This window comes from Nannospalax galili, unplaced genomic scaffold (genome assembly GCF_000622305.1).
Source record: "Nannospalax galili isolate Female #2095 unplaced genomic scaffold, S.galili_v1.0 scaffold46, whole genome shotgun sequence".
Classification (NCBI taxonomy): domain Eukaryota; kingdom Metazoa; phylum Chordata; class Mammalia; order Rodentia; family Spalacidae; genus Nannospalax; species Nannospalax galili.
The window spans coordinates 4,102,432-4,127,992 of NW_008355790.1; the positions used below are offsets into that span (position 1 = coordinate 4,102,432).

At 39.5% G+C, this 25,561-nt stretch overlaps 1 protein-coding gene across 7 annotated transcripts in view; it reads right to left on the minus strand.

Moving 5' to 3' along the window:
- Positions 1-25,561, minus strand: part of Fat1 (FAT atypical cadherin 1) — a 133,035-nt gene that overhangs the window by 53,434 nt on the left and 54,040 nt on the right. For all 7 annotated transcript variants that reach the window (XR_003847118.1, XM_029556371.1, XM_017803325.2 and 4 more), the window contains one exon: positions 19,791-20,105. Coding sequence is in view for 6 of the 7 variants with exons in the window: in XM_029556371.1 (XP_029412231.1) it covers positions 19,791-20,105 (315 nt within the window). In the remaining variant the exon portion in view is untranslated. The remainder of the gene's footprint in view (positions 1-19,790; positions 20,106-25,561) is intronic.

A 25,561-nucleotide genomic window follows, 5' to 3' on the forward strand; every position in this document is an offset into this window, starting at 1 on the left:
ATTAACCCAAGCCTAAGACAGTTTCTTTTAGCCAGCTTGCTTAAAGCACTACATATACTGCACCATTAATTTTTTTTAAAAGCCACAAACACCTTTTTCTTTTAAAAGTTAAAAAAAATCTATCATTAAAACTACTAAAGAAAGAAGAGATTTAAAATATGAACTAGACAAGAGAATCCTCTAAGCCTGAAAATGATACAAATTGATAGCTTGCAAAGGGGGGACCCTATTTATCATGTACTTACAGACAGGCTGTGCCAGGTGAGGACAGGGTGTAGGGGCTGGTGAGGTCTGACAGACCTTGAGAGAATGAAGTTCAGGGAGGCAGTCAGAGGTACTTGGACAGGTGTGGGTCAGACAAGGAGCAAGAAGATAAGAAAGCGAAAGAGCAACCATGACAGGTCTTCAGAAAAGCACAAAACCCCAACTGGAGTCAGTGGCAGGAAAGAGCAGCCCTAGTTGAACCTGAGACCCTATGCACCTGAAGAGAAACCTCCAGTGTTCCAGAAGCTGAAGGAAGAAACAGAGGATGTACTATTTCCTCCACAATTTCAGAGCAACTTGGAAGAGGACAGAAAGGAGCAGGAAGGTGTTTCTAGAAAACATGCTTCTTTGATGAAGGGGAAAGACTGAGCGGGTCACAACTGAAAACACGACATAAGCAGCTCTAAACAAGAAGTTCCAGACGCAAGCAACATAGAAGCCGCTCAACTCATGTGACTGCAATAATTCAAACTGATGAAAATTAAAACAATTTATAATTTGGTTTAGTCACATTTTAACTGGGGCTACGGAGCCTATGATGGAACAGGGCATATATGTACCACGCCCCACACTACAGGAAGTTGTAACCCACAGCACTGATCCAGGTGTGAAATCTAATCCAAATCAAACTCCCATAAGAAATGCTGCAAGTATGTGAATATATTAGATAGTTCTAATAAAGCCTTTCTGGATTCACAAGACTCACGTAAAGGAATTCTACTGAAGGTATCTAGCTAGAACTATTCCCCTGAAAGCCTTCACCTCCGACAGGGCAGCAAGGTCGGAGGATGCTGAGGGATGGTATAAGAAAGTGCTTACTACAGAATTTCCATACAGAATGAACTCTAAAAAGATAATAAAATTCCTTAATGTAGCAGGAAAATACTAGGAAAGCTGGGTGATTTTCAGAGGTATGTTTTACCTTTTGGCAACTAAGCTCACCTAGAGCTCAGCACCCTGGGATGCTGGCCCAACATCCCACACTCGGACCTTCCAATTATTCTTTTCATACTCTTTCCTATTGCTCTGTTTTTACATGTTATTCCCTCTAATTCCCTCCCAATTCCTTCCCCACTTGACAAATATCTGCTTCAAAATGAATCCACAACATACCTTCCCCATATATCCACTACGTGATTAACCTTGTAGGTGTTAAATAACCAAGAAGCATTCAACATCCTAATGTATAATAGTATTATGCATTTCTTCCTTTTAAAAAATTATATGTATTTGCTTTTTTTTTTTTTTTTCGCTAAATCCCAGAAACACACGCAGACATAATAGGAACAGCACAGATTTCCAATGATCAAGGTCAGGTGCCTAAGCTAAAACAACGTTGAATTTTTCTGAGGTCACCAGTAACTCATTAACAAGGCCATGGTTAAAAATTAGTTCTCTGGAGACCTATGAGATATTTCCCCCTTCCCACCACACCAAGCCGCATAATTTCCTGCACTGTGGTATTTCAACTGTTTGTAAAATCTTAACTATGACTTCCACAAAATTTTAGGGAAAAATGGAAATGCTTAATCACTGTTCATTTTAGTCAGTCCAAAAAAAGCAAGTTAGAAAATAAAATTGTGGATAGAAGCAGAAAAGTGCATGTACAAGTGCTTCCTTTTGTAGCTGTGCCTTTTATTTTCATTGTTGCAAGCACCTTTAAACTAAAAAATAGAAACAGAGGGATAGAGACTAGAAATTTTCCTTCCTTGATTCAGAAAAATACTGTAGTCGTTATACAAATCCTACCATAAATGTGGGCGGCTGAAAACGCAGGCAACTCATCTTCTCATTAATTAGCGGTTACAAATTTATCTCACAAGTGTGAGATGGCTAGGTGAACCAATGGGCAAAGACAATAACAGGGAACAGACCAGAGGAGGGGCTGTATTTATACATGCGTTCAACTATTTTTTTACTGTCCACTCAGAGTACAGAAGTGATTAAGAGAGAGTCTTGTTTTCAAGAAACAAGGATGAAGTCTAGAACTTGACAAAGACTAAGACAGACCAGTGGTGATGCACATGGAAAACAAGCGCCCTCGCTGAGAAAACTATCACCCAAGAAGGCATGAACTTGGCTGGATGACAGGTCGCTAGTCATCCCTGCTGCTCTTACAGCCAAACACCCAACACTGAGGTATGGTCACCCAAGAACAGGCAGTCCCAGGCCAACCACCAGCTGACCATCCCTGAGTGAAAGATCAGTCAAGTCTGGACAAGGCCAATAAGGGCCAACAGGGTCTTAAACTAAATTATAACTGTTGATTTATGTCACTCAGGATTAGGGATGGCTTGCTATAATAAAGGCAAGCTAATACAGCAAATAACTTCATAATAATGGTTACAGGTCTTACTAAATGCCAAGGTATTTCGCCTTCATCTTTTAATACATATCTTATTTAATATAGCTATCTGCAGGGTCATATCTCTATTTTTACAGGCTCACAGAGATTGTTTCTTATTCAAAAATCACTTGGCAAGTTGTGAGTTTAATAAACTCAGACCATCAGTGTCTAAAGTCCACATTAAAAGAGAAAATCCAAGGCTGGGGAGATGGCTCAGCAGGTAAAGTGCTTGTTGTGCAAGCAAAAATGAGGACCTGAGTTTGTATCCTTAGCACCCAAATAAACGCCAGGCACGGCGGTGCACATCTGTAACTTCAGTGCTGGAGGACTAAAGATAGGCAGATCCCAGGGGCTTGCTGGTCAGAAAAGTCATGGGAGATCTGAGGCTTGTGTTATGGGGGGTTGGGGGGAGAATCAGTTAGTTTGAACAACAGCCCTTCAAACACAAGAAGGCAAAACTGAGATTTCTGAATAGGATTAAGATTCTACTGAAATAAGAGAGCAAGTTTGTGAGCTCTGTAGCAGGTGAAACCAAAGAAGCAAAAGGAAAGGATAAGGCCGAGTCTGCACAGCCACCTGCTTCCACCGCTTGGCAGGAAATTTACTTTGAGCCATTTTCCTACTGTTTGACAAGACTAAACACAGGAAGGGGAAGGACAGACATAGACACATACACACACACACACACACACACACACACACACACATCTTGCCTACCCACCCAATCTACCATTTCCAGTACTTTAATATTTTTCTCTGGCCCCATACCACATCCTTAGCTCTCAGATTTATTTTACAATAATCTGTGAGCCACTATATCTTCTGTCTTAAAAGGACTGTCCAAAAGAACTCTGAGATGCCTGAAATATGCTCCAATTTGCAGTATCTAATACCACAGCACTTAGGCACATGTAGCCACTAAGCAACTGAAATGTTGCAGAGTTAACCGAAGAACTGGATGTTCAGATTGAATTTTCAAAAATGCTTTATTATTTTTATTTTATGTGTATGCATGTATTGCCTGCATGTAGATAAGTGCACCTGTGTCATGCAATGCCCGTGGTGGACAAAAGAGGCTGTCGGATCCCCAGGAACTGGAGTTACAGACAGGAGTTAGCGCCATGTGGGTGCTGGGATTTGAACCTGAGTCTTCTGCAAGAACAGTCAGTGTTCTTAACAGCTGACCCAGCTCTCCAGCCCCCAGACTTAATTTTAAACAATTAAACTTAAATAGTCACTAATCATTCCTGCTCCTTCAAACAACACATCAAATGGGCAATTTTTAATATCTACAATAGTTTAAAAAAAAGTTATAGTTAAAATCTAAAGGGAGGTACTGGTTAGTTTTTGTCAATTTGTCACAAACCAGAATCATCTGAGAAGCAGAAACCTCAACTGAGGAATTTCTTTCCCTGGATTAGCCCACTGCCATATCTGTGAAGCATTTTCTTAATTGTGAATTGATGCAGGGGGGGCCCAACCCACTGTGGGCAGAGACATCTCTAGGCCTGCAGGTCTGGGCTATATAAGAAAAGGAGCCAAGCAAACCAGTAAGCACTGTTCCTCCATGGTCCCCGCCTCCAGGTTTCTAACTCCAGGCTTCTGCCTTAACATCCCTCAAAGATGGATTGTGACATGGGAGTTATAAGACAAAATACTTTCCATGCCAAGTTGGTTTTGGTCAGTGTTCTATTACAGCAACAAGAACCAAACCAGAAAAAGGGAAAAATTCAATAGCAAACATATTATCAAAATCCAAATTCTATAAACATTTGTCTTAACCTAAACGGTATTTTTTAAAAGGTACAGTTTTCTACGTTCCTGCTTTACCATACTCCTGTCCTCACATCCCTCCCTGTTACCAATGTCACAAGGCTCATTTGGAGATGAAGAAACATGCTACTTTACGGCTTTGTCTAATACCGAAGAAATCAAGCTTCTTTGAGTTCAACTTTAACTTCTGAAAATTCATTAGTCTACAAACTTAGTATTTTTTTATTGCTTCTTACTAAGGACTAAACAGCAAATTCTGTTCATATAGTATTGATGCTCAAAGCCACCTAATTGTTCAGTCTGCCTGCTATTCAAGGCATTTTTCAAAATGTCCTCCCCAAATACGTCCTCTGAAAGACACATAATAAAAGCCTAGGACCCAACTCTTGTCCTCAGTGATGAGAAAGATCAGAGGAAGGAAACTGTAAGTATTTGGCTGGGAGTTAATTTAAGAGTGTTAATGATGTTACGGATGGCAAGAGTAGTTCTTTATCATTAAGCACCCTTTCATGGTAGCTTTTCCTTCAAATAAAGCAAGCTTGTTGAATGCCTAGATCTGACCTTTCGATTGACAAGTGTCAAATCCTTTCCTTATGCCTGGCTGTTCTGAGTGGGAGCTGTCAACAGAGCTGCCACTATTTTAGCAGTCAGCAGGTCTCATCACGGCATTTCAGCTGCTCTGAACATTATACAGATACCCTGAGGAGACGGCACTCCACCTATAAGAAATACTGGAGCCAAGGTGCTGCAAAAGACTTCTGCCTCAGGAGGCCTTGTTCTAGTCAGGACAACTCTAGGCAACTTAGAAGAATCCACTGCAGGCAAGAGAAGTGGTGTCCAGACAACCTCTGCAACTGTTCTAGAGGCCCAGACTCTGGCTGCTCTGTGCCTTGTAATGGCAGTCTTCAACAGGGTCAGGAGGAAGAGCACCACTCCTAGTGACTCAACAAAATGCTTGTGACTAACAGAATGTGCTTATGTGAGGTCTATGACTGTTTACTAATCCAAGGCTTCCGAAGGCTGTGCTGTGATTGGTGGAATTACAAATTAATCAGTGGTAAGCCATACACCGTTTCTATCTATATAAGAAGCCGTTTGCAGTTGTTTGGGCTGCAGTTCCAATAAACATCTTATGTCCACTGTGGTGTCTGTCACTGGCAGAGCAAGCTGAGCTGGTTGTAGGAAAAAGAGCACTTTTGTTGTTGTTGGTGGTGGTAGTGGGGCTTTGTAAAATTTTGTGGTTTGGGGGCTGGAGAGATGACTCAGTGGTTAAAAACACTGGCTGTTCTTGCAGAAGACCCAGGTTTGAATCCCAGCACCCATATGGCAGCTAACAACTGTCCGTAACTCCAGTTCCAGGGGATCTGATGGCCTCTTTTGTCCTCCACGGGCATTGCATGACATGGGTGCACTTACCTACAATGCAGGCATAACACTCATACACATAAAATAAAAATAAATAAAATATTTTTTTAAATTGTGGTTTGGGGGCTGGAGAGATGACTCAGTGGTTAAGAGCACTGGCTGCTCTTGTGGAGGACCTTGGTTTGGGTTCCCAGTACCCACATGGTGGCTAACAACCATCCGTAACTCCAGTTCCAGGGATCCGACACCCTCTTCTGAACTCTGCTAGCATTGCACAACAGGGTGCACTTATACAATGCAGGAAATACACTTCTACACATAAAATAAAAATAACAAAATATTGCTTTAATTGTGTTTTTTTGAGACAGGGTGTCACTACTGCTGGCTGGCCTGGAACTTGTGTTTTTTCTAGAATAACAGTATTTACAGGTGTGATCCACCTCTCTCCATGAGAGGCTCCATAGTTTACTTTTTAGCCCAGTAGTTATATGCTTCTCTTGGTCCTCCTGGGCTAAGCATTCTAAGAAGCAGAAGCATCAAGGAAAATCACAATACTCAGCCTCAGATCTGACAGTGAACAGACTGTGAATCTTCCACTGTTTGAGCAGCTTTTAGACAAACAGTACTGTGAAGAACTAGAAACACTGGTGTGAGCAATGTGTGTAAATGCAATGTGTCCACAGAAAATGTGTGCGAGGTCTCCACAGGCTGAACCTGTCGAAGGAGAAAGGAAAGGGTTTGACGTGGAAGAGTCTGGAAGGGAAAAAGAAGACAAGGTGCTTTACTTCTTATTATATACACTTCTTTCTGGTGGCAATCTTTCATTTTTAATGACTGCTTTACTTAAGGGAACTTTAGCATTCAAATATTTTAAAGCCTGGAGCAAAAGAGGACAATTTATTGGGTGAAAACGAATTTTAGGCTGGAAAAGTTTAAATAAAAGACTTTTCTTTAAAGTTTCAACTATATAGCCATGGATATAAAATTAGTAAAATGTTCTATTACAGTGGAAATGCTTGGGAGGCATGCCTCATACAACTTCCAGTACACTGAAGCAACTCTTAATGAAATGTAGTACATATTCTAAAGTATCACACAAAGCTTGTGAGAGTCAAAGGGTCTTTTAAAATCTCTACCCCAAACATGCTTTCTTTTTTTGTCTTTTTCAGACAGGGTGTCCCTGTAGCCACAGCTGGCCTGGATTTGCTATGGAGACCAAGCTGGCCTCAAACTCACAGAGATCTGCCTGCCTCTGCCTCCAGACCAAACATGCATTTCTAAAATGAGATCCAGGAAAGATAAATTAATTGCTAAAGGCCATATTTAGCAGTAGAGTGGAAAGCAAAGGTGAGCACATACCAAAGAAATTGTTCAGGCGTTTCTAATTGCACTAGTACTTTTCAACCCAGTAGGCATCAGAACCTCAGTGTGCGAATGGCTGAGTCACATTCTCTTTCCCACACTAGAGCCACAAATCACAAGCTGTATGTACAAGGGCTCACTTGCATAATCTCATAAAGGTTCTTGGGGGAAATGCAGTTCTGAACCTTGATCTCTCTCAGGCTAAATGTTTACCAAAGATGAAATGAAATGAAACAAAACCTACTCTTTTACAAGTTTTGGCTTTAGTTGCTGTAATAATTACTGCCTGCCATATTCAGACCCAAAGTATATTTACTTCTTTAAACTACAGTAATGTGAAATAGAGAAAATGTAACATGAATAGTGATATATGAGAAAAAACTGACACTGTATAAATGCTTGAAACAGTGTCTACAAAAGCCCAGATGAAGGTTCCAATGCCCTTACTTGACTTACACCATCTCCCAGTATCTGCTTCACCAAATGTGCTACTATTGACCAAAGTTTGACAGAGGATAAGTTAAAATATTTTTCCCAGTATAAAAGGGAATAATGTAAATTTCGATTTCACTGTCTATTTTCCTTTATGGTGTGTTGAATGGTGGGCCTCAGCCAAAAGGTATAGCTAACCTGGGACATGCAAATGTGGCCATATTAGAACAAAGGTCTCTAAAGCTGTAACTAAGGACCTTGAGATGAGATCATCCTTGAGTTCTGGAGTAAGAGTCCAAGAGGAAGAATCCTTTTAAGACAAGAAGATCTGAGACCGGAGGAGGACACAGGAAAGAAGGCCCTGGTAGCCAAAGGCACAGATCTGAGTGATGTGTCACAAGCCACGATGTCTGGACACCAGACTTCAGAGGGAAAGTGGCATACTGGCACTTAGTTTCAGACTTCATTCAGTTTGCATTGATTTGTCATAGCAGCTTTAGGAAATTAACACTCTTAAAAAATTAAGAGCTTTATACTGAAGTTAATATTGATATACGAAAAGCACTGCATTCCGTGTATACAATTTTCTTAGTTTATTTTCTCGAGATGAAATTTTAAAAATCATTAGTATTTAAAACATGCCATAAGTTGTTTATCAGTTCTCTCTGAACATATTTCTCTTACTTTCCTCTTCTATAAAAATGAATTGCTTAAATACTTTTTTCAGTGACCCTATTGACATTAATTATACTTACTTAACGCCTATGAAATAGAAGTCTCAATTATAAAGTTGTTTCTACTAAGGACCAAGACAGAAAAGATCTTTTTATTCTGAATCAAAATAATTTCTCAATGTTCTCAAAAGAGTTCCAGTTTCCTTACACGCAACATGCAAGATACAATGGGATTAATCAAGAACATTATCTAAAACTAATTATCCAATAATATATTTTCTTTAGTCAGAAAATTTACACTCACTCTCCCTGCATTCATGCAAACCATCCACCAGCCTTTCTGTTTTAGCCACATCTTTGTTCCTCTTATAAAAAGAATATAAAAAGAGAATAGAAAAGAGAAATGAGTATCAATATCAATTACCAAAAGAGAATTACAGTGTTTCCAAACCTTATGAGATATGTATCTCAAACCTTGGGCTGCTAAACAATTTTTGTGTTCATTTCCAGTGCATCTTGTTGAATACAGAGTGCTTGCTTAGTTAAGCTATCAAAGAACCTCAGAAACTACACAAACATAGGGAAAATGAAAAGAGCCCAAAAAACATTGTTTTAAAATGACATTAAAGTAAAAGTGCTGTAAGACGCAGGCAGCAGAGACAATAACCACAGAATTCCACGTAGCACAAGACCGTGGATGACTTTCCATGGAATGTTCTGGTCTGCAGATCTGTACCCCAATGGATTTAGTAAAATGAAGAGAACCTCAGAACGAAGCTGTTTGTGGCAGCCCCAGAGATCACTGCTGAAGTCCCAAGCATTGTTCAGGGAATGGGGTTACTCCAGAAGACAGAGTTACATGTTAACAATAAACCAAGGCAGATGAAAAGGAACTTCATTCAAATGCACTCCGTTTTAAAGCCCTTTAGCAGTCAAGTGGAAAGCCAGAATCAAGCAGCATCCCCACTCAGCGCTGTGCATAGTTCTATAAGAACTTGATCCAGGATCAGAACTGTGCAACAGGCAAGATCAAGCCAACAATGGAAAGTCAGAAGCAACTTGCTCAGACCCACAGGGAGGGGGCCAGTGCAGCTTACTAGGCATAGTAAAGACACAGGCTGCCTCAGAGGTAGATTCAAGCAAATGTTCAGTTCTTTCCAGAGCTGTCACCCAGCACCCATGCCGGTAGTGCTTTTGACTATGAGCGCAGACCCTAGGCAACACGCACCATCTTTATTTAGGTGATGTTCTAAGACACCTAACTAGTCTGCGGAGAGCTCTCTGGCAGCTGCAGCCATCTGAGCCACTATTGTTTGTCACTGCGGTACTGGTGCCGGCAGGATTAGGCGTGGAGCCAAAAATGGAATTCTATTCATAGCCTGTCAAGGCTGGAAAGCAGCTTGGAATTCATTGAGCTCAAATTTTCAGAGCTCCACAGAAAACACTAATAAAATTAATCAGATGGCCACTATAAAGTCACAGAGGGAGGGGCTGAACAAGAACTGGCAGCCCGGTTATCACTGACTTCTCTTCTGGTCTTAATTCTGTCTTACTAGCTATTTCTTATTGGAAACTGGTGGTATCAAAATCTAAGATCAGAAGTCAAACCAAATTTCCAAGGCACTGCCTTCAGTACACCTATACAAGGTATCTACAGGATGAAGGGAGGGGATGGGGGGGATAAAGGAGGAAGGCAGAAGTGGGGGGTAAGGGTGACATCACATTGATATAAAAGGCTAATATCTCAACCTAGGCACTTAAATGTAAAATCTTAAAAGCAGAATTCTCTGATACAGTTTATTCTAAGGATATAATGAAGACAGATTCACTGAAATAGGTATAAGGAAAAACATCATCAGTCTCTGCAAAAAAAATACAGAATGAAACCTGACCTCTTTTTGAAACCTGATGTTTTTGAGACTTTATAGATAATGCATTTCACTATAAAATAAAAACTAGCATAAGAAGTGAAGAAAGATCTGTAGTCCTTAAAAATAAGCACAGATAACTTTTCCTTTTTAAATGAATTCCTGCCATTGTGATGCGACTGGCCCTTCATTTCCTTCCTCTAGAGCTATCAAATGTTACAGGAAATGCTAGGAAGTTGTTTGCAGATGTACTTACTTCCTATTGCACTTTGTTAGGCCTCTGTTCCAGTCACAGTAAAATGCCATTTACTTATTACCTCATTACTAAGTAATATAAGACTCATTACTAAAGGAACACAGGGCTGGAGCATGGACGGATGCCCAGCGGATCTTCCAGCCACTGAAGCATTTGCTGTTTATAATGCTTTATGGATTACTACGTGCAAATTTTCTATCTCTACCAAATCTATCTGCAATTTTATAGTCAACAATCACATCTCTTATATTCCATATAAACAGCTCTATAATAAGTACACTATTCTTCATGTAAACAAGGAAATGAAGAAAACCCAGAACTTTATATTGTTATTCTCTACAAAGCACAAGAAATTAAAATTTAGCAATTTTAGTATAAACAACTCAATCCAAGATAATAAGATCAGAGAAAGAACAAGGGAGAAACAGTGAAAGGCTGCTACCTACATAAAGGCACGGCCACGCAAGCAGTGTCTGCAGGTCTGCGTGACAATTAGTAAGACAGACCACCACAACAGACAAAGAAAGATCTCAAAAGTTAGGACTATTTTATCTTCAAGTGAGAAACAGTTTATTCCTCAAAGAAGAACTCATTAGCAGTTTACCATCCAATTCTAAGCATCTATCATGAACTTGCTAAATCCTGAGAATTCAATCTTGACAATGAATATTTATTCTAATAGTCACACACTGAATGACTTTAAGAACTTGGAGAAGCAAAACTCAGTTTATCCTTCCATTCACCCTTGTTTACAGCAATGCTCAGGGGAAAGTTCAATTTCTCTATTTCAAAAATAATTTCCTTCCTTTGCTGGGCATGGTGGCGCACGCCTTTAACTGGGAGGCAGAGGCAGGCAGATCTCTGTGAGTTCAAGGCCAGCCTGGTTTACATAGTGAGTTCCAGGACAGCTGGGGTTACTGGGAGACCCTGTCTCAAAAACAACAACAACAACAACAAAAAAAAAAACAAAAACAAAACAAAAAAAAACAAAACAAAAAAGTTTCCTTCAAATAGCTACCCTCATTACAAAGAAAAAAAATCAGTAGTTTACTTCTACTTGTAAATATAGGAACATAACAGAGGCCATGAAACTACTGCTAATCTCTTATGGACTTTACATTTTGAAATGTCCAACACAGCATTTTGTGGTACCAGAAAACTACACACATTTCAAAGTTCAATGCACATAAATAACAGTGTTACTGGGTATGCGCCTTCATTTCCAGATGGCAGACTCTGTACTACAAAGACAAGCTGAGTAGTTTGTGACAGACACTGGACAGCCTACAGAGCTGAAAATTTATATGGCCCTTTTCAGAAAAAGTTCAATGATTCCTGCAGGACATCGTTAATGACAGTAAGCTTAAATATCTAGTGTCATTTAAAACCACTGAGTTTTTTAAATCTGAAAGTATCACAGAAACAGCATCAGCCTAAAAGCAACTATTATATGACACAGCATTCTTAGAGACACATAATTACTGCCTGTAAAACCACACTCGCACATCAAAGATACTGTACCAAGAAGCAGCAGTTAAATCCATGCGTGTGGTTTGGACCCTTGGGTGGCCTTGACCTCTCTGAAGTCATACAATTATTTGTAAAGTGGGGAAAATGCAAGCAAAAGAACACAATAGACTCCTATGTTGTAGCCTCTATTCATCTCACAGGGTTCTTAAAAAGATTAAGTGTGTGAAAGTTGCTAGTCATATATACAGTACAAAACATGTGGAAGGTGGAGCTGTTAGTGCCCCTTTCTCTCTTGATGAAGGTTTAAAGAGGCCAAGAGATGGCAGAAGAGTGGAAAATACATAAATAAGGCAGAAAAGTAGAGAGGGGGAGTGGAAAGAAAAGAGAAAACCCAGGGTTGCTTGTCTCTCTTTGGATGTCTCCTTCAAGCTCAACTCTCAAAGGGAACTCAAGATGCAGAACTGAAACTGTCCAAAGGGAGAGCCAGTGACATTTAGTCCATGAATTATGTAATAAACTTCTGATTCAAAAAGGAGGAAATGCTAAGGAAATCCATTTATTGGCTGGGGACATAGCTCAGTGGCTCAGTGGTAGAGCTCTTGTCTAGTACACACGTCCAATACAACAAAAGGTTTAAAAAAAAAAAAAAGCCACCATTAAATTTCAACAATGTTTAGTTTCAGATCTCAAATGGGCCAAAACAATGCAGCAGCTGATGAAAAGACTAACCCTTTCAAGACACACAAGTAGATACTAACACACACATTATTAAAAAAGACTCCCCTGTTTTTAATTACTATCCATTCCTATTTAATTTACTTTGGTCCAAAAATAAAATTCTTCATGTATTTGATTCTAAAAAGGAAGATGTTCAACAATGAATGAAAAGAGGTAAAAAGCAACAAATTTACTAGACAAAACAGAATCAGTGAAATGGGCAGAGAGGTAGATGGATACACACCTATAGTTCTCTAATAATGTGCCAGGTCCACCAATAACTGTAATAAAGGGATTTTCTAAGCACAGCACCTAATATTGTTAAGGAAGGAACTGAAGATACCTATCAATGGGTACAAGATGCTGCCTCCTGTGTAAAAAGACGAGGAAGAAAAGTAACACACACTCTGCCTTGCTTATGTATGAGGGAAAAGCAAACAGTTGAGTCTGAGTCTAAAAATGGAGACTGCAGTATTATTCAGTGTGGAAAGCCCAACAGATCACTCCCCTACTTAAGCCCCACTGTATGTTTCCTATGCAGAGCCAGACAGGAAAGCACCAGGACAAAGGAGCAGAAAGAATGAGGGAAAACATGAGCAAGAGTCTCTACTGCTGTCCCTACAGAAATGGCAAAGTGCGGCAAAGGAGCCTGGGGTTGGCCAGCCTGAGTAACTTCAATAAGCTCAGGGCGCAGGCACAGTCCCTGGCCATCTGGGGCCATGCAAGCAAAGGGGCGGTGGCTCTGCCAACGTGGAGGGTGTTACGAGCAGGGGCTCAGGGCTGGTTAGCTTGCCTAGGAAAGATATACTTCTCAGTCATTAGCCATCTCTACTCTCAGGAGTGGAGGTCTTTTCCCAGAAGCTGAGGCCCCAGATGCAAGAGCACCAGTACAGAAAAGAAGAAAAGGGGGTCAACATACTAAGGGGAGGAACCGACGGAGCTGTGTAAAAGTGTAACTTTTCCCTGGGTAGCTTTCTGTGCCTTTTGAATTCTGCACTACATAAACCCACACTTAGAGTAAATCATGTAATTTGTAAGGCATGTGAGTCCCAGGTATGTGTACAGACAGCACAAACATATCTACTTTCCAGTGCTGGTAGGCAGTGTGCAGAGAATGATTATTATGAGGAACTTGGACAAGCCAGAACTCGAGGACAGTCATTCTGGGCATTAGATTGAACACAACGGCAGTTTAGAGACGGTGTATACTAACTCCAGGAACACATGATGCCTGTAAATTTCTATCTAAAATTAACTTACAAATTCAATTTTTACTATTTATATAATCACGCACACACATACACACACACAAAACCCTCTTGTGTAAGATGATCCACTACCTCTTTAGTGGAGTTTTATTGGTATGCATGCATTTATAGCATTTCTAAAATTAAATTAAGTATTTTTGTTTTAGGATCAAAAGCACAATAGCCAAGCTTCCATTTCTAACTTAGGGGGTCAGATTTATACACTATTATAAAACCACCCCAACATAGAAAAAAATAAATAAATGAAGTAACAGCTCGCAGGTCACTAGACATCAGGCAAAGGAATGAGTCCTGATGACTATTTCTGTCTTGACCGTTTTTAGACCATATCTGATGCAACTACATGGCCCCCCAGAGACTATTAAGGCAGCTTCGTTGCCTAGAGTCAAACACACAAGTAGTGCAAATGCTCATCAGTCAGTGCAGTGGACAGACAAATTGCTTATCTGTGTTAGAGATACAAAGAGGGATATAATACTCATACACGCTGCATCATGAATGAATCTGGAAACAGCTATGCTAACTGCAGAAACCTTTCCCCCAAAGGATGCATCATGTTAGCCCATCTATATGAAATTCTAAGTGCACACTTATAGAAAACAAATCTAATGGACTGAGGCAGATTGGAGGTTGTGTAGGGATGGGGGCACTGAATGTGAGGGAGGAATACAAAGAAGCAGGAAGAACATTTTTGGAGTCTTGGGATATGCTCACTGCGTGAACACGGGCATGGTTTCCCAGGTATGCCAAAACACGTCAAAACTCATTTATAAAGATAGGTTTTAGAGATATGCAATTTACTGCCTGCTTATTATGCCTCAAGAAAGTCTTTAAAAATAAACAGCATTATTTGCTTTGTATCAAAAATGTGGAAGATATCAAATATAGTGAGAATAATACTTTGGTCTTTTCTGAAGCAGGTACATGCCTCAAGGGCAACCTTCAAAAGCATCTGGCAACTGTAATCTGTGTACCACTCCTCAAAGCTCAGACTGGCAACACTATGAGAGACACTGTATGGGGAGAGTTGGTTTCCTGGGGTTACTTGAGGACAATGAACATAGAAAGGTCATATAAAGCTTTTTTGTCTGGGGTTCCTTCTTTCTCTGTCCTTGACATACCATAAGATGCTTCTGTTTGTGAGAGCAGGCACTGTCAAGGCTCTGAACAATGATGTATGCCCTTGTCTCTCTCTTGCGTTGTTAAAAGGAGCAAACTGACCCTAACTGATATTGAACATAACCAAACAAAAAAAGTTACAAAAATTTATGACCTTAACAAAAGCGCCCGTGTTAAAAAGGGAAAATGGATGAGTCTTTTGCTTGTGTACCCTAAAAAAGAAATTGAATCAAATCCTACTTACAAACAGTGTACCAAGAACTGTTTGAGATATGGAAAGACAGGCCCTGGCACCAAAATTACACCTCTAAGACACTAAACTTCATTAAAGCTTGTCATTTGGAGACCAAAAAAAAAAAAAAATCAGAAAATTACTGAGCCCAGTTCTAGAAGTTATTTTTTTAAAAAAATTCTAATGTATGACAAAAGGGGGAAAAAGGTATTGAGATATTTTCTTCACTTCCAGAATGATTAGTAGTTATTAGAAAGTTCATTTAAATGTATGCAAAATGTTCCAAGGGACTTCATATGGACTCTGGAAAATAAGTCCTCATTCACAAAGCCAACACAAACACCGTCTTTGTCCCCAGATGTATAGCAAACGCTCACCTAACTTCCTCTCTTGGTCTCTAACCACTCAATAAAGAACTTCCCCAAGATGATAGCCATCCTCTACCTCCTCCCATCAATCTACCTCTCCAACCTTTGTAACTACCCCAATAGCTTTCCCAAAGGGTTTCGATTATTTATTTCCTAGTCACTCCCACACCGCCAGTCTGTTCCCATCTCATCCAAACACATTCATCACAGCCTGTGCCAAGACTGTCTTGCACCAGCCCTTTCTGCTGCTTTTACGTATCTGCAGACGACACACTTGCAAAGTCTCACTCAAGGTGCTATAGCTTCAGAAGACGCTCAGAAAACTTCACATCCAAACCCACCCTGGGACTGCTGATGAGATTAGGTTTTCTTTTTTTTAAAAAAAAGTTTATTATTTTTATTTTATGTGTATGCATGTATTTCCTGCATGTAAGTAAGTGTACCCATATCGTGCAATGCCCACAGAGGACAGAAGAGGCTCTCAGATCCCCTGGAACTGGAGTTATGGACAGTTTTAGCTGACACACGGGTGCTGGGATTCGAACTCAGGTTTTCTGCAAGAGGCTCTCGAATCCCCTGGAACTGGAGTTATGGACAGTTTTAGCTGCCACATGGGTGCTGGGATTCGAACTCAGGTTTTCTGCAAGACCAATCAGTGTTCGTAACCTCTGAGCCATCTCTCCAGCCCTGAGATTAGGTTTTCTGTAGTCTGCTAGATATGTGATAAATACATGATAATCACCCAGATCCCAAATTTATCTTTGACACTGAGAAGCAAATGCACATTTCATTCTGCTAAATTTGTTTATCCAAAAGAAACACACAACTTTACTAAGTCACTAAAATCTACATTAAATGAGCAGCTATAACACATGCAAGATAAAGAAGCTGAGTACCTTTTCTGTAAAGTATTCTGAGAACCCCACAAGGACTAACCTAAATCCCAAGGTCCTAAAGTCTGTTTCCCCCAAGATCCCAGAGGGAAAGAATAACTATGGCCCACATCCTTGGATTTCCAGCCCAGTGATTTTCTCACTCAGTTGTTAATTATTAAGGATCCTGATTTAACGTCTCCAGGTGGTGTTCCGGGTCAGTAAATCACAAGAGTTTTCTTTCTTCTGCCAGACTATCTTTTACCAGCTCCCACAATACAACCCCCATTTGACCAAACTACCTCTTAAAAATATGTCTGCTTGAAATGAAGGTTTTAGGAGGACATAGCCTTCTCTTAATATACTTCTGCCCCCGAGGCTCATGCCTAGATTTTCTGCTGAGTTGGGAGAGCAGAACTATTAGAGACAGAGCTCATGATGCTGCGTTTATTGTATTTTTCTAAACAACATTTGCTAAACCATGGCAATTTCTTTGCTAACCACACACCTTGTACTACACTTCACAGCAGACGTTCCCGTGCACTCCAGTATCTTTCATTACTAGCTGCCTGCACATCATAAAAATACAAAACCTCTGTGTGGAGTGACGAGTTTTCTCCTGCAGAGTCTCCAGGAAGATGCATGTGCTTCTCACCCAGGGTGAGAGCAGGCCTCAGTGCCTAGCTGGTGTGTGTTACTGCCCAAGATAAGGGAGAGCACAGCACTCTGCAGTCAGCATATCCTAAGTGCTGTCACAGTGGACAGACTCAAAGGGCTCTGGAGACATACCACTCCTCACTGACTTCATTATTTCAGAGACCTAACTTGTACAACTTTAACTTTTTCTCCTATTAATTATGCCCAGACTTACAGCATTTGCTCAGATAATCAAAAGGACATTTATTGCTTGCTTTTCTGTCTTTTCATATAGGGACTTAATCTAATCTTTAAAAATGGATTGAAGACATTAAGATGGAAACATTTCTAAAGACCAACTCATCAAACAATTTTAAGATAGAGCTAGTTACACATTCTTAAGTTATTGCGTCAAGGCTTTTACCTCTATAGAGCTCCCTCTCTTTCAAGGCTATGACCACCCTTTCCATTCAGGCATGCTATCTGGATTCCAAAATAATTCTTTAAAACTTGTAAATTTCTTCTTTTATGCTTGATAATGTGTTCTGGGTTTTCTGGCTCTTAGTTCTTTCATTTTACTTCACAAAAACAGTAGAACTTAATTCTTATCTATATAGAAAAGCACTATACAGCATACTACAAAACAGGCCTTTTACTAATCATATAGAGGCTGTCTCAAGCCTGTCTTCCATCATGACTCTAGCCCATTTCATAGGCTGAGCCCACCATCTACCTTCAATGTTCTCCCAAAGAAAACACTCTAAGATCCTATAAATTTCTCTTCTATCTATTGAAATTCTTCAAGGTTCAATCAGCTGAACAATTGTTCATTTTCTAAGAATCCAAACCGTATCAGAATCTGTCCAAAAGGCTAAAGTAGAAATGCCCCCAAACAAAAAGTTTTATTGATAAAACACTCAAAACAATTCTTGAATTCATGCTTACTTAACAAAAAAGATTCCCTTTATAAATGTTAGGTTGAAATATTAGTATCCCCATTTTCCCCATTTCTCCCTTGATAATATGCTTGGAAGAGCTTTACAAATTAATAATTTAAGAACATACATATATAGCCAGGCATGCTGGCACACACCATTAGTCCCAACACTCAGGAGGGAGAGGCAAGGGGATCTCTGTAAGATCAAGGGCAATCTGGTGTACATACTGAGTCCCAGGCCAACTGGGACTATAGAAAGACCCTGTCTCAAAGAAACCAAAGAAATAAAAATAAACACAGACATATCTGTGCTGGGGATGGAACTCAGGGCTTCAAAAATGCTAGGCAAATGCTTGGCCACTGAGCCATATCACAGCCCTTAAACTCACTCAGACAATGGGCTGCATATTTTCATGCCCTACATGGTTATATAAATATGGGCATTTTCTTCCATGAACTCAGCCTTCTTCTCAATTGATTGTTTTTTTAATTCAATTAAAGAAGTAGGAAGGGAAAATGATGGGGGATGGGGACCTGATAACAAAGATTAAAGTCAATTTTTATTTACACTCCAGAAAGTGAACAGGCCAATTCCCCCAGAATAAGGAAGGACAAGACAAAGAAAGAGAGGTATATGAATTACTAAGTAAACCTTACTCTTTAGAATTTCTGGCTCATCAGATTCTACCAGCGAGTACGGAATAAACACACACTACTTTAAGGCCAGTAATCAATAGGCTAAGCTGTTTTAGTTTCCTACACAAAATCTTTCTTCTCAATGTCATATAGTCGCTGTTATTCTAACTGACTGATAGATCAATGGAAGTGTTCTACACTCAACATGTGAGGCTTTCACTACATAAATGAGATCTAGGTGTTTACTCTGCAAATGATAACTGCATTGATCTTTTCTTTGAAACAGAATCACAGAAGCCTAAAAACTAAGAAAAAATAACATACATTGTCAAATGTGAAAGGGCAGAGATTAAAAGCTCACAGGGATTATGGAAGATTGCTGGTCACAGAACAATGTTCTCAAAAGCAGAGGGTCACAGACTTTAAAATTATGTCTGTGTGTGTGTCTGTACATGGGTATGCGCACCTGAGTATGGGTATGTACCCATGGAGGTCAGAGGCATAGGATTCCCTGGACCTGGACTTAGAGGCAGTTATGAGCTGCCCAACCTGACATGAGTCCTGGGAACGGAACTCGGGTCTTCTGCAAGAGCAGCAAGCGCTCCTAACCACTGAGCCATCTCTCCAACCCCTGGGGCGGGGGGGTCCACAGACTGGGAGGAGAAAAAGGAAGAAAAAGGCTTTGGTATCATCAGTTCATGAAAGTAACATTTCCAGTCTGAAAATGGTTTAGCACAGATTCTGTTACCTAGAGGTACAGCATTGTTCTATGGGAAGTATTTAGAACAGTTCTTACAAAGTAGTAAATTGTGGAATAAACTCCAATATTCTTCACAAAAAGCAGAATTATCAAAATTCAGATACTTAGTAGCAAAAGCTTCATAGCAAAAGTTGCTGTAAGTTTATCATATCACTTACTGAACTACTATTGAAAGAAATGGTGGTTGCTTTCTAACCTAAATGTGGAAATTTTCTATAGTGCAAAATAAAAAACATAGCTTTATAGTAGAAAGCGCAAAGATGGAAAAAACAGATTTGCACTAAATATTTATTTAAAAATAAACTCTTGTTCTGTGAGTCGAAAAGAAAGGGAAGTACCCAAACCAAGAAAATCTTGCAACAGAGAAATGCTAGCTCTTAATCTCCTGTATCCATACAGTGTAATCAGACACAGGTTTCGTAGTATTAACATACCTGTTTTAGGATGTATTGAGAAGAATCCTTGTGGATTTCCACTTGTAATTTTGTATGTCAGTTTGTCATTAGAGCTAGAATCGGGGTCAAATGCCTCAATCTGGACCACAGATACATCCTTGGGTGAATTTTCCATTATTTCTGGATAATAAACAGGCTCTGAAGTCTGGGGTGCATTGTCATTGACATCCTCAACTTCTATGTAGACCTCTATGAAGGCTGACAGGGGCACAACACCCTGATCCGTTGCATAGACGGTGAGCCAGTAGTGGGAGGTTGATTCTCGATCTAGTCGATCTGAAGTCTCTATAACACCTAGAGAAGAAAGAAAACCACACAGCAGCATGTTAACAAGAAGAAAATGCCACCTTGAGAAGTGTGTGCCCAAGAATGACTAAGTTACCAATGACTTCTCTGCCTCTAACTGCATGAGCTTCCGTGTAATCTGAACTCTGTGCCTCAGTTTCCCTTCCTAGAGAATGGACATAATAGCATGTTCCTTGTAGGTTGATTAAATGAATATGTATGTAATGATTACAACAGGTAGCATATGATGTAGACTGTGAAAGTATTTATAGTTACTAGACATGGACCATGCTTTAGGTTTTTATTTATTTTTATTTTATTGCATGAGCGTACTGCCTGCATGTGTATAAGTGCACCTGTGTCACACAATGCCCATGGAGGTCAGAAGAGGGCATCTGATCTCCTGGAACTGGAATTATAAATGGTTGTTAGCCACCATGTGAGTGCTGGGACTTGAACCCAGGTCCTCTACAAAAGGAGTCAGTGCTCTTAACCACTGAGCCATCTCTCCAGCCCCAGCATGGATTACTTTTAAAAGACCTATTATCTAAGTCTGAAAAGAACCCTACGAAATGGGCACTAAGCAATCATCTCATGGTCTAATATGAATATTTCCAAAGATGACACTGAAGATTAGTTGAGATGTGCTGACTCTCACAGAGATTAATCAAGAAGCCAAAGACAGAATTATGAACTATACCCAGGGCCCAGCTCCACATCTGTAGTCTAAAGTCCCCACTCCCCACACCACAGTATAGGGACACAGGCCAGGAGGAACACTCCTCTAGATGTCTTAGTCTGGTTGCACAAGCCTTTTAAAATTGTTAAAAAGCAAAACAAGAAATCTGAAAGTCCAGAGATTGTTTAGGTCTCATACACTAAGGTTCTTAGCACTTGTTTTAACCATCTTTAACAAAGAGACAATCAATATGTAATAAAAACATATATTATCCTAGTTATATTATAAACTACAAAAGTGTATATACTTCCACACTTCATGCAAAACACAACTATTTGCTGAACATGTAAAGTGCATAAATAACTCGGCTGGGATTGGAATATGGAATCTCGGGACTTTTTTTTTTTTTCCATTGAATGAACTTGCAAGAAAGGAATCATGACTACCAAGAAGAGTGAAGAGTATCTATATTGCCTGGGCTCATTCATGAAATCTAGTAAAACTTTAGTTCCAGGATTAATTCTGTCCCCCCAAAATGATCAGAAGTAGAAATATCAACTCCTCTTAGGCAAACTCTGCCTTTCATTTAACAGCATAATTTTGCCTTTGGGTTCCCAAAATGCATCACTGTATGTTTTCTTCCCTAGATTGCTTATTCTGAATTGATGTCACTTTCAGTGTTCAATACCATGGTCAAACTGGACTTCGGAAATCCTCCAACTCTAGATTACTAACCTTTCCCATTCAACACAAAATACAAGAACAATAACAAAGATCTAATTCATCCATGTTCAGCTATAATAAAACAGTATCATCACAACCCCAAATCTATATTTTGTCTTTAAATTATCAAACTTTTAACTGTATGTAATATGAAGTCCTGGAATATGGATAGACAGACTATGGAATGGCTCAATCTAGCTAATCAATGCATGCATTACCTGATACAGTTACCATAGTTTTTTGTGGTAAGAATACTTAATAATCTTAGCAATTTTTCAGACACACTACATTGTTAATTATATAGTCACCATGCACTTGGATTTAAGATCATTATTTAAATTTAAGAACTTGCTTATTTGAGGGTAATATAAAAGAATACAGAGAAGAGTGAATAACAAAATATAAAATGAACTATCTCAAGATGACTTTACAAGTCCCTTAGGCCCTGCAACTGATGGTACATTAAAATGTCTCCTCTCTGCCCCCCACGCAGACATCATCTACACATATTCAATAATACGCTAAATTAGTAAACTTTATCTTTTCACAACTTGAACAAATGATCTTTTCTATTGTATCTTAGTCATTATGGCTATCACTTGACCCAAAGGAAGTTGGGATAGGGACTGTTTTGCCAACACTGAGCGCATAATCACAAAATGAAAACACCTGCTTCTCTTCCTCGCTGCCGCCTCATTAAAATGCAATTCAACTCATTGGACAAGTGAGTAATATTAGAACATTTCAGGCAGACAGGCACATGGAAATTTCGTCCCTGCCTCTAACTTCAAACCACCAAACATTTCATGCTGCTATCCATGTTTTTATCGCAGTCCTCTAAATGTGATTACAAGCACATAAAGCATTAACAATTACAGAAACAACTTACTCAGGGTTTACTATACAACAGACATCCTGATAGAGATCCTACACCATCCTGCTTTTTCTTTATTCCTAATCTGCCTGTATGCGTGGTGCTATTTTCATAATGAAAAACTCAAAGAGATGAGGAACTTTCCCAGAGCCACAGTAAAGGGCAGTGTTCACTGGACTCAGCGCCAGCAAAATTCCCGGTCAGCGCTACTGTGAACATGACAACAGGGGATAAGCAGAGCTTCATGTGACAGAAAAACAAGACAAGCTTTATTTTCTATGCATTTTTAATGTTGCTATTCAGATGAAAGATAATATATTTTTGTTCCTATACAACAGCTTTCGCTAGTCTGAAGGTAAAAGAATATTAAAAATGCCAGCATGTTACAAGGTTTACAATGATAGCAAACTGTTTATCTTCCTTCATGAGACTTTTCTAATCTCATCTTGGTGTCCAGACTTGTAGCCTTTTGCTGGGAACTGCCTCTCTCCCCCAATCAACTGGGCAACAGGGCCATGTTCCTCTGAACGTGAACTCCTAACCACCAAAAGGAGGGTGATCACTGGATATAACTAAAGATTGAAAAGGAGACATGGTGGTTCTGCTGATATGAAAGAAAAATAGGAATGTGTCAACTGGCACTGAAAAGACTACCTACCATTAAGGACTGAGATGCCCACCTTCCCTATAATACCAAGTCCTGGACTGTATAGTGAGTAGAACTTAAACTGATGCATACCGCCCCTCACTAAAATCAAGAACTGAAAAGAGTCTAGTCCGTCCTTTACAAATGCTTCATTTCTAATTGACTAGCATGCTAGTCATCTAGAAGTCTGACTAGAAATACTGTCCATTCCTCAAATCACTCAACCCTTCTTCCCAAACTTCCTCACCAGTTCACCAGTATCTCCTAAGTACTTACAGATCATGAATACATCTCATCTGCAAATCCAGCATTTACTTCTAATTCAATAGAAACAAATTTTCAAGTTTCCTTTATAAAGACTTCTAATTACACAAGGAAAAACAAAAATAAAACTGAAGCCTTCAAGCCACTGCTGGGTGTGACTCTGACACTCAAGGCCCTACACTTTCTTCTCTGTGAGTTAATAACTGAATGGAAGATGGACTGCCTCAATCTGAAAGCTTATGGCCGCTTAAGACCCACAATTCATGCTACATTAAAATGTTTCCTCTTGGGGCTGGAGAGATGGCTCAATGGTTAAGAGCACTAACTGTTCTTGCAGATGACCCAGGTTCAATTCCCAGCACCTACATGACAGCTAACAACTATCCATAACTCCAGTTCCAGGGGATCTGATGCCCTCTTCCAGAATCCATGGGCATTGCACAACATGGGTGCACTTAAAACATGCATGCAGGCAATACACTCATACACATAAAATAAAAATAATAAATAAAATATTTTAAAATGTTCCCTCTTTGCCTTTTAACTCAAATATAACATACACATTCAATAACTTACTAAATTAGTAAAATTCTGTTTGTAACTTGAACAAATACTCTTTTCTACTTTCTTTTATTCATCATAGCCATCACTTGACCCAAGATCATGAACCAGTTTCAGTTGTTGACTTATTCATAACTTTTTTGAATAATGGGTTACAAACTCACTCTTCCTGGGAAAAATAAAGAACTAATAAGAACTATAATTTTTTACAGATACTTTTCTTTAATACATGATCAAAATGAAACTTCATCTTCAAACTCTTTTTCAGGGTTTGCCTCCTGTCATCAAATAGCTCTTTTTCTCAGCTCTCCCCTGTTTCCGGGTATGGATCACCATACTTAGCTCAGGCTTTCACCTTTTTAGATGGAAATCACAATAAGCCAACTAGAGGACAGATACAAGGAAGCAGCAGCCCAGGACTTCCAGAGAATTCCCTCCTGTCAGCAAGAACAGAGGATAACGAGGAAACCACTACTCCTATTCTTGAGGCTACGGGGCATACACAGTATGACCAGGAAAACTTGCTAAGATGGACATCGAGAGTGCAGAAGACAAGTTCAGACATGCTTGTTACATGCATTGCCCAGCAGTGTAACTGGGTATTTACTTTAATGAAGCATTACAGAAGTAACAAATGCTTTCGAATTTCTAGACTACAATGAAGACATTTTCAGAAAGATTGTTAATAAACCGAGCAATCTGAAAAAAAAAGCCAGAAATCTGGAACCAGCAAGTAAAAATATTTATCATTCCAAACATATTCTCTGGGCTTTCAAAACCACCACCAGATGTCACTATGGAAACTGACTTTAAATATGCATCCAGTGAAGAAACTAGTTTGAAGGAAAATAAAGATCACGTGATTTCAAAAACAGCTTGACCAACAGAATTGAAAATTCATTCATTAATGTTCAGATATTTAACTAAACAGGTATTGATGTTTTCTTCCTAGAACCTGATTTTTTCCAAGCTTACAGGGTTCAACACCAGTTACTCATTATAAATGGTCAAAAGTAAATAAGTTTCCAAGCACAGCTAGTTTCTACTACCAATGATATTACAGCTATTTCAAATCCTGTCCTTGAACAGCCAAGGCCCACATTATCACCAACTGACAAAGTCACAGCAAGATGCTTTCAACAGAGTAATCTTTTGAAGGCAAAATAAAGTTGCCATTCTGATAAAAAGAATGTAAGTGATCCAAATTTCCATGCCCACAGAAGAACTTTCTTGCTGAAATTTTCCTATTTTATTTAGCAGACCATGGCCTTTAGTAGGCCTTAATGCCCAAGCTTTTAACAAAAACCTTGCTATTTCTCATTCCTTGGCTACTCCAACTCAAAAACCACTTCAAGTAGCAACAACTTAGAAACATGAATTAGCAAACCTTACTCTCTCTTTTAAAAATAAGCTGGGACTGTGGATGCAGCTCCCTGGTAGAGCTCCTGGCTATCATGCACAGAGCCTTTGGTTTGAGCCTCAGCACGCCCTCACCCCACTCAATCTCCAAAAACAATTGTTTTGGTCAGCTTTATATTACAGAGAAATACTTGGGGTAACTAAACTAAAGTAAGGAAAGGTTTATCTTGGCTCACAGTATTGTCAGACCATGGTCAACTGTCACCTTGCTTTTGGGTGAAGTTTTGAAATTTAACTCCTCCTTACAGACATAGCTTCACATACAACATTATCCAGTAAGAAGAAACCCTTGAATTCTT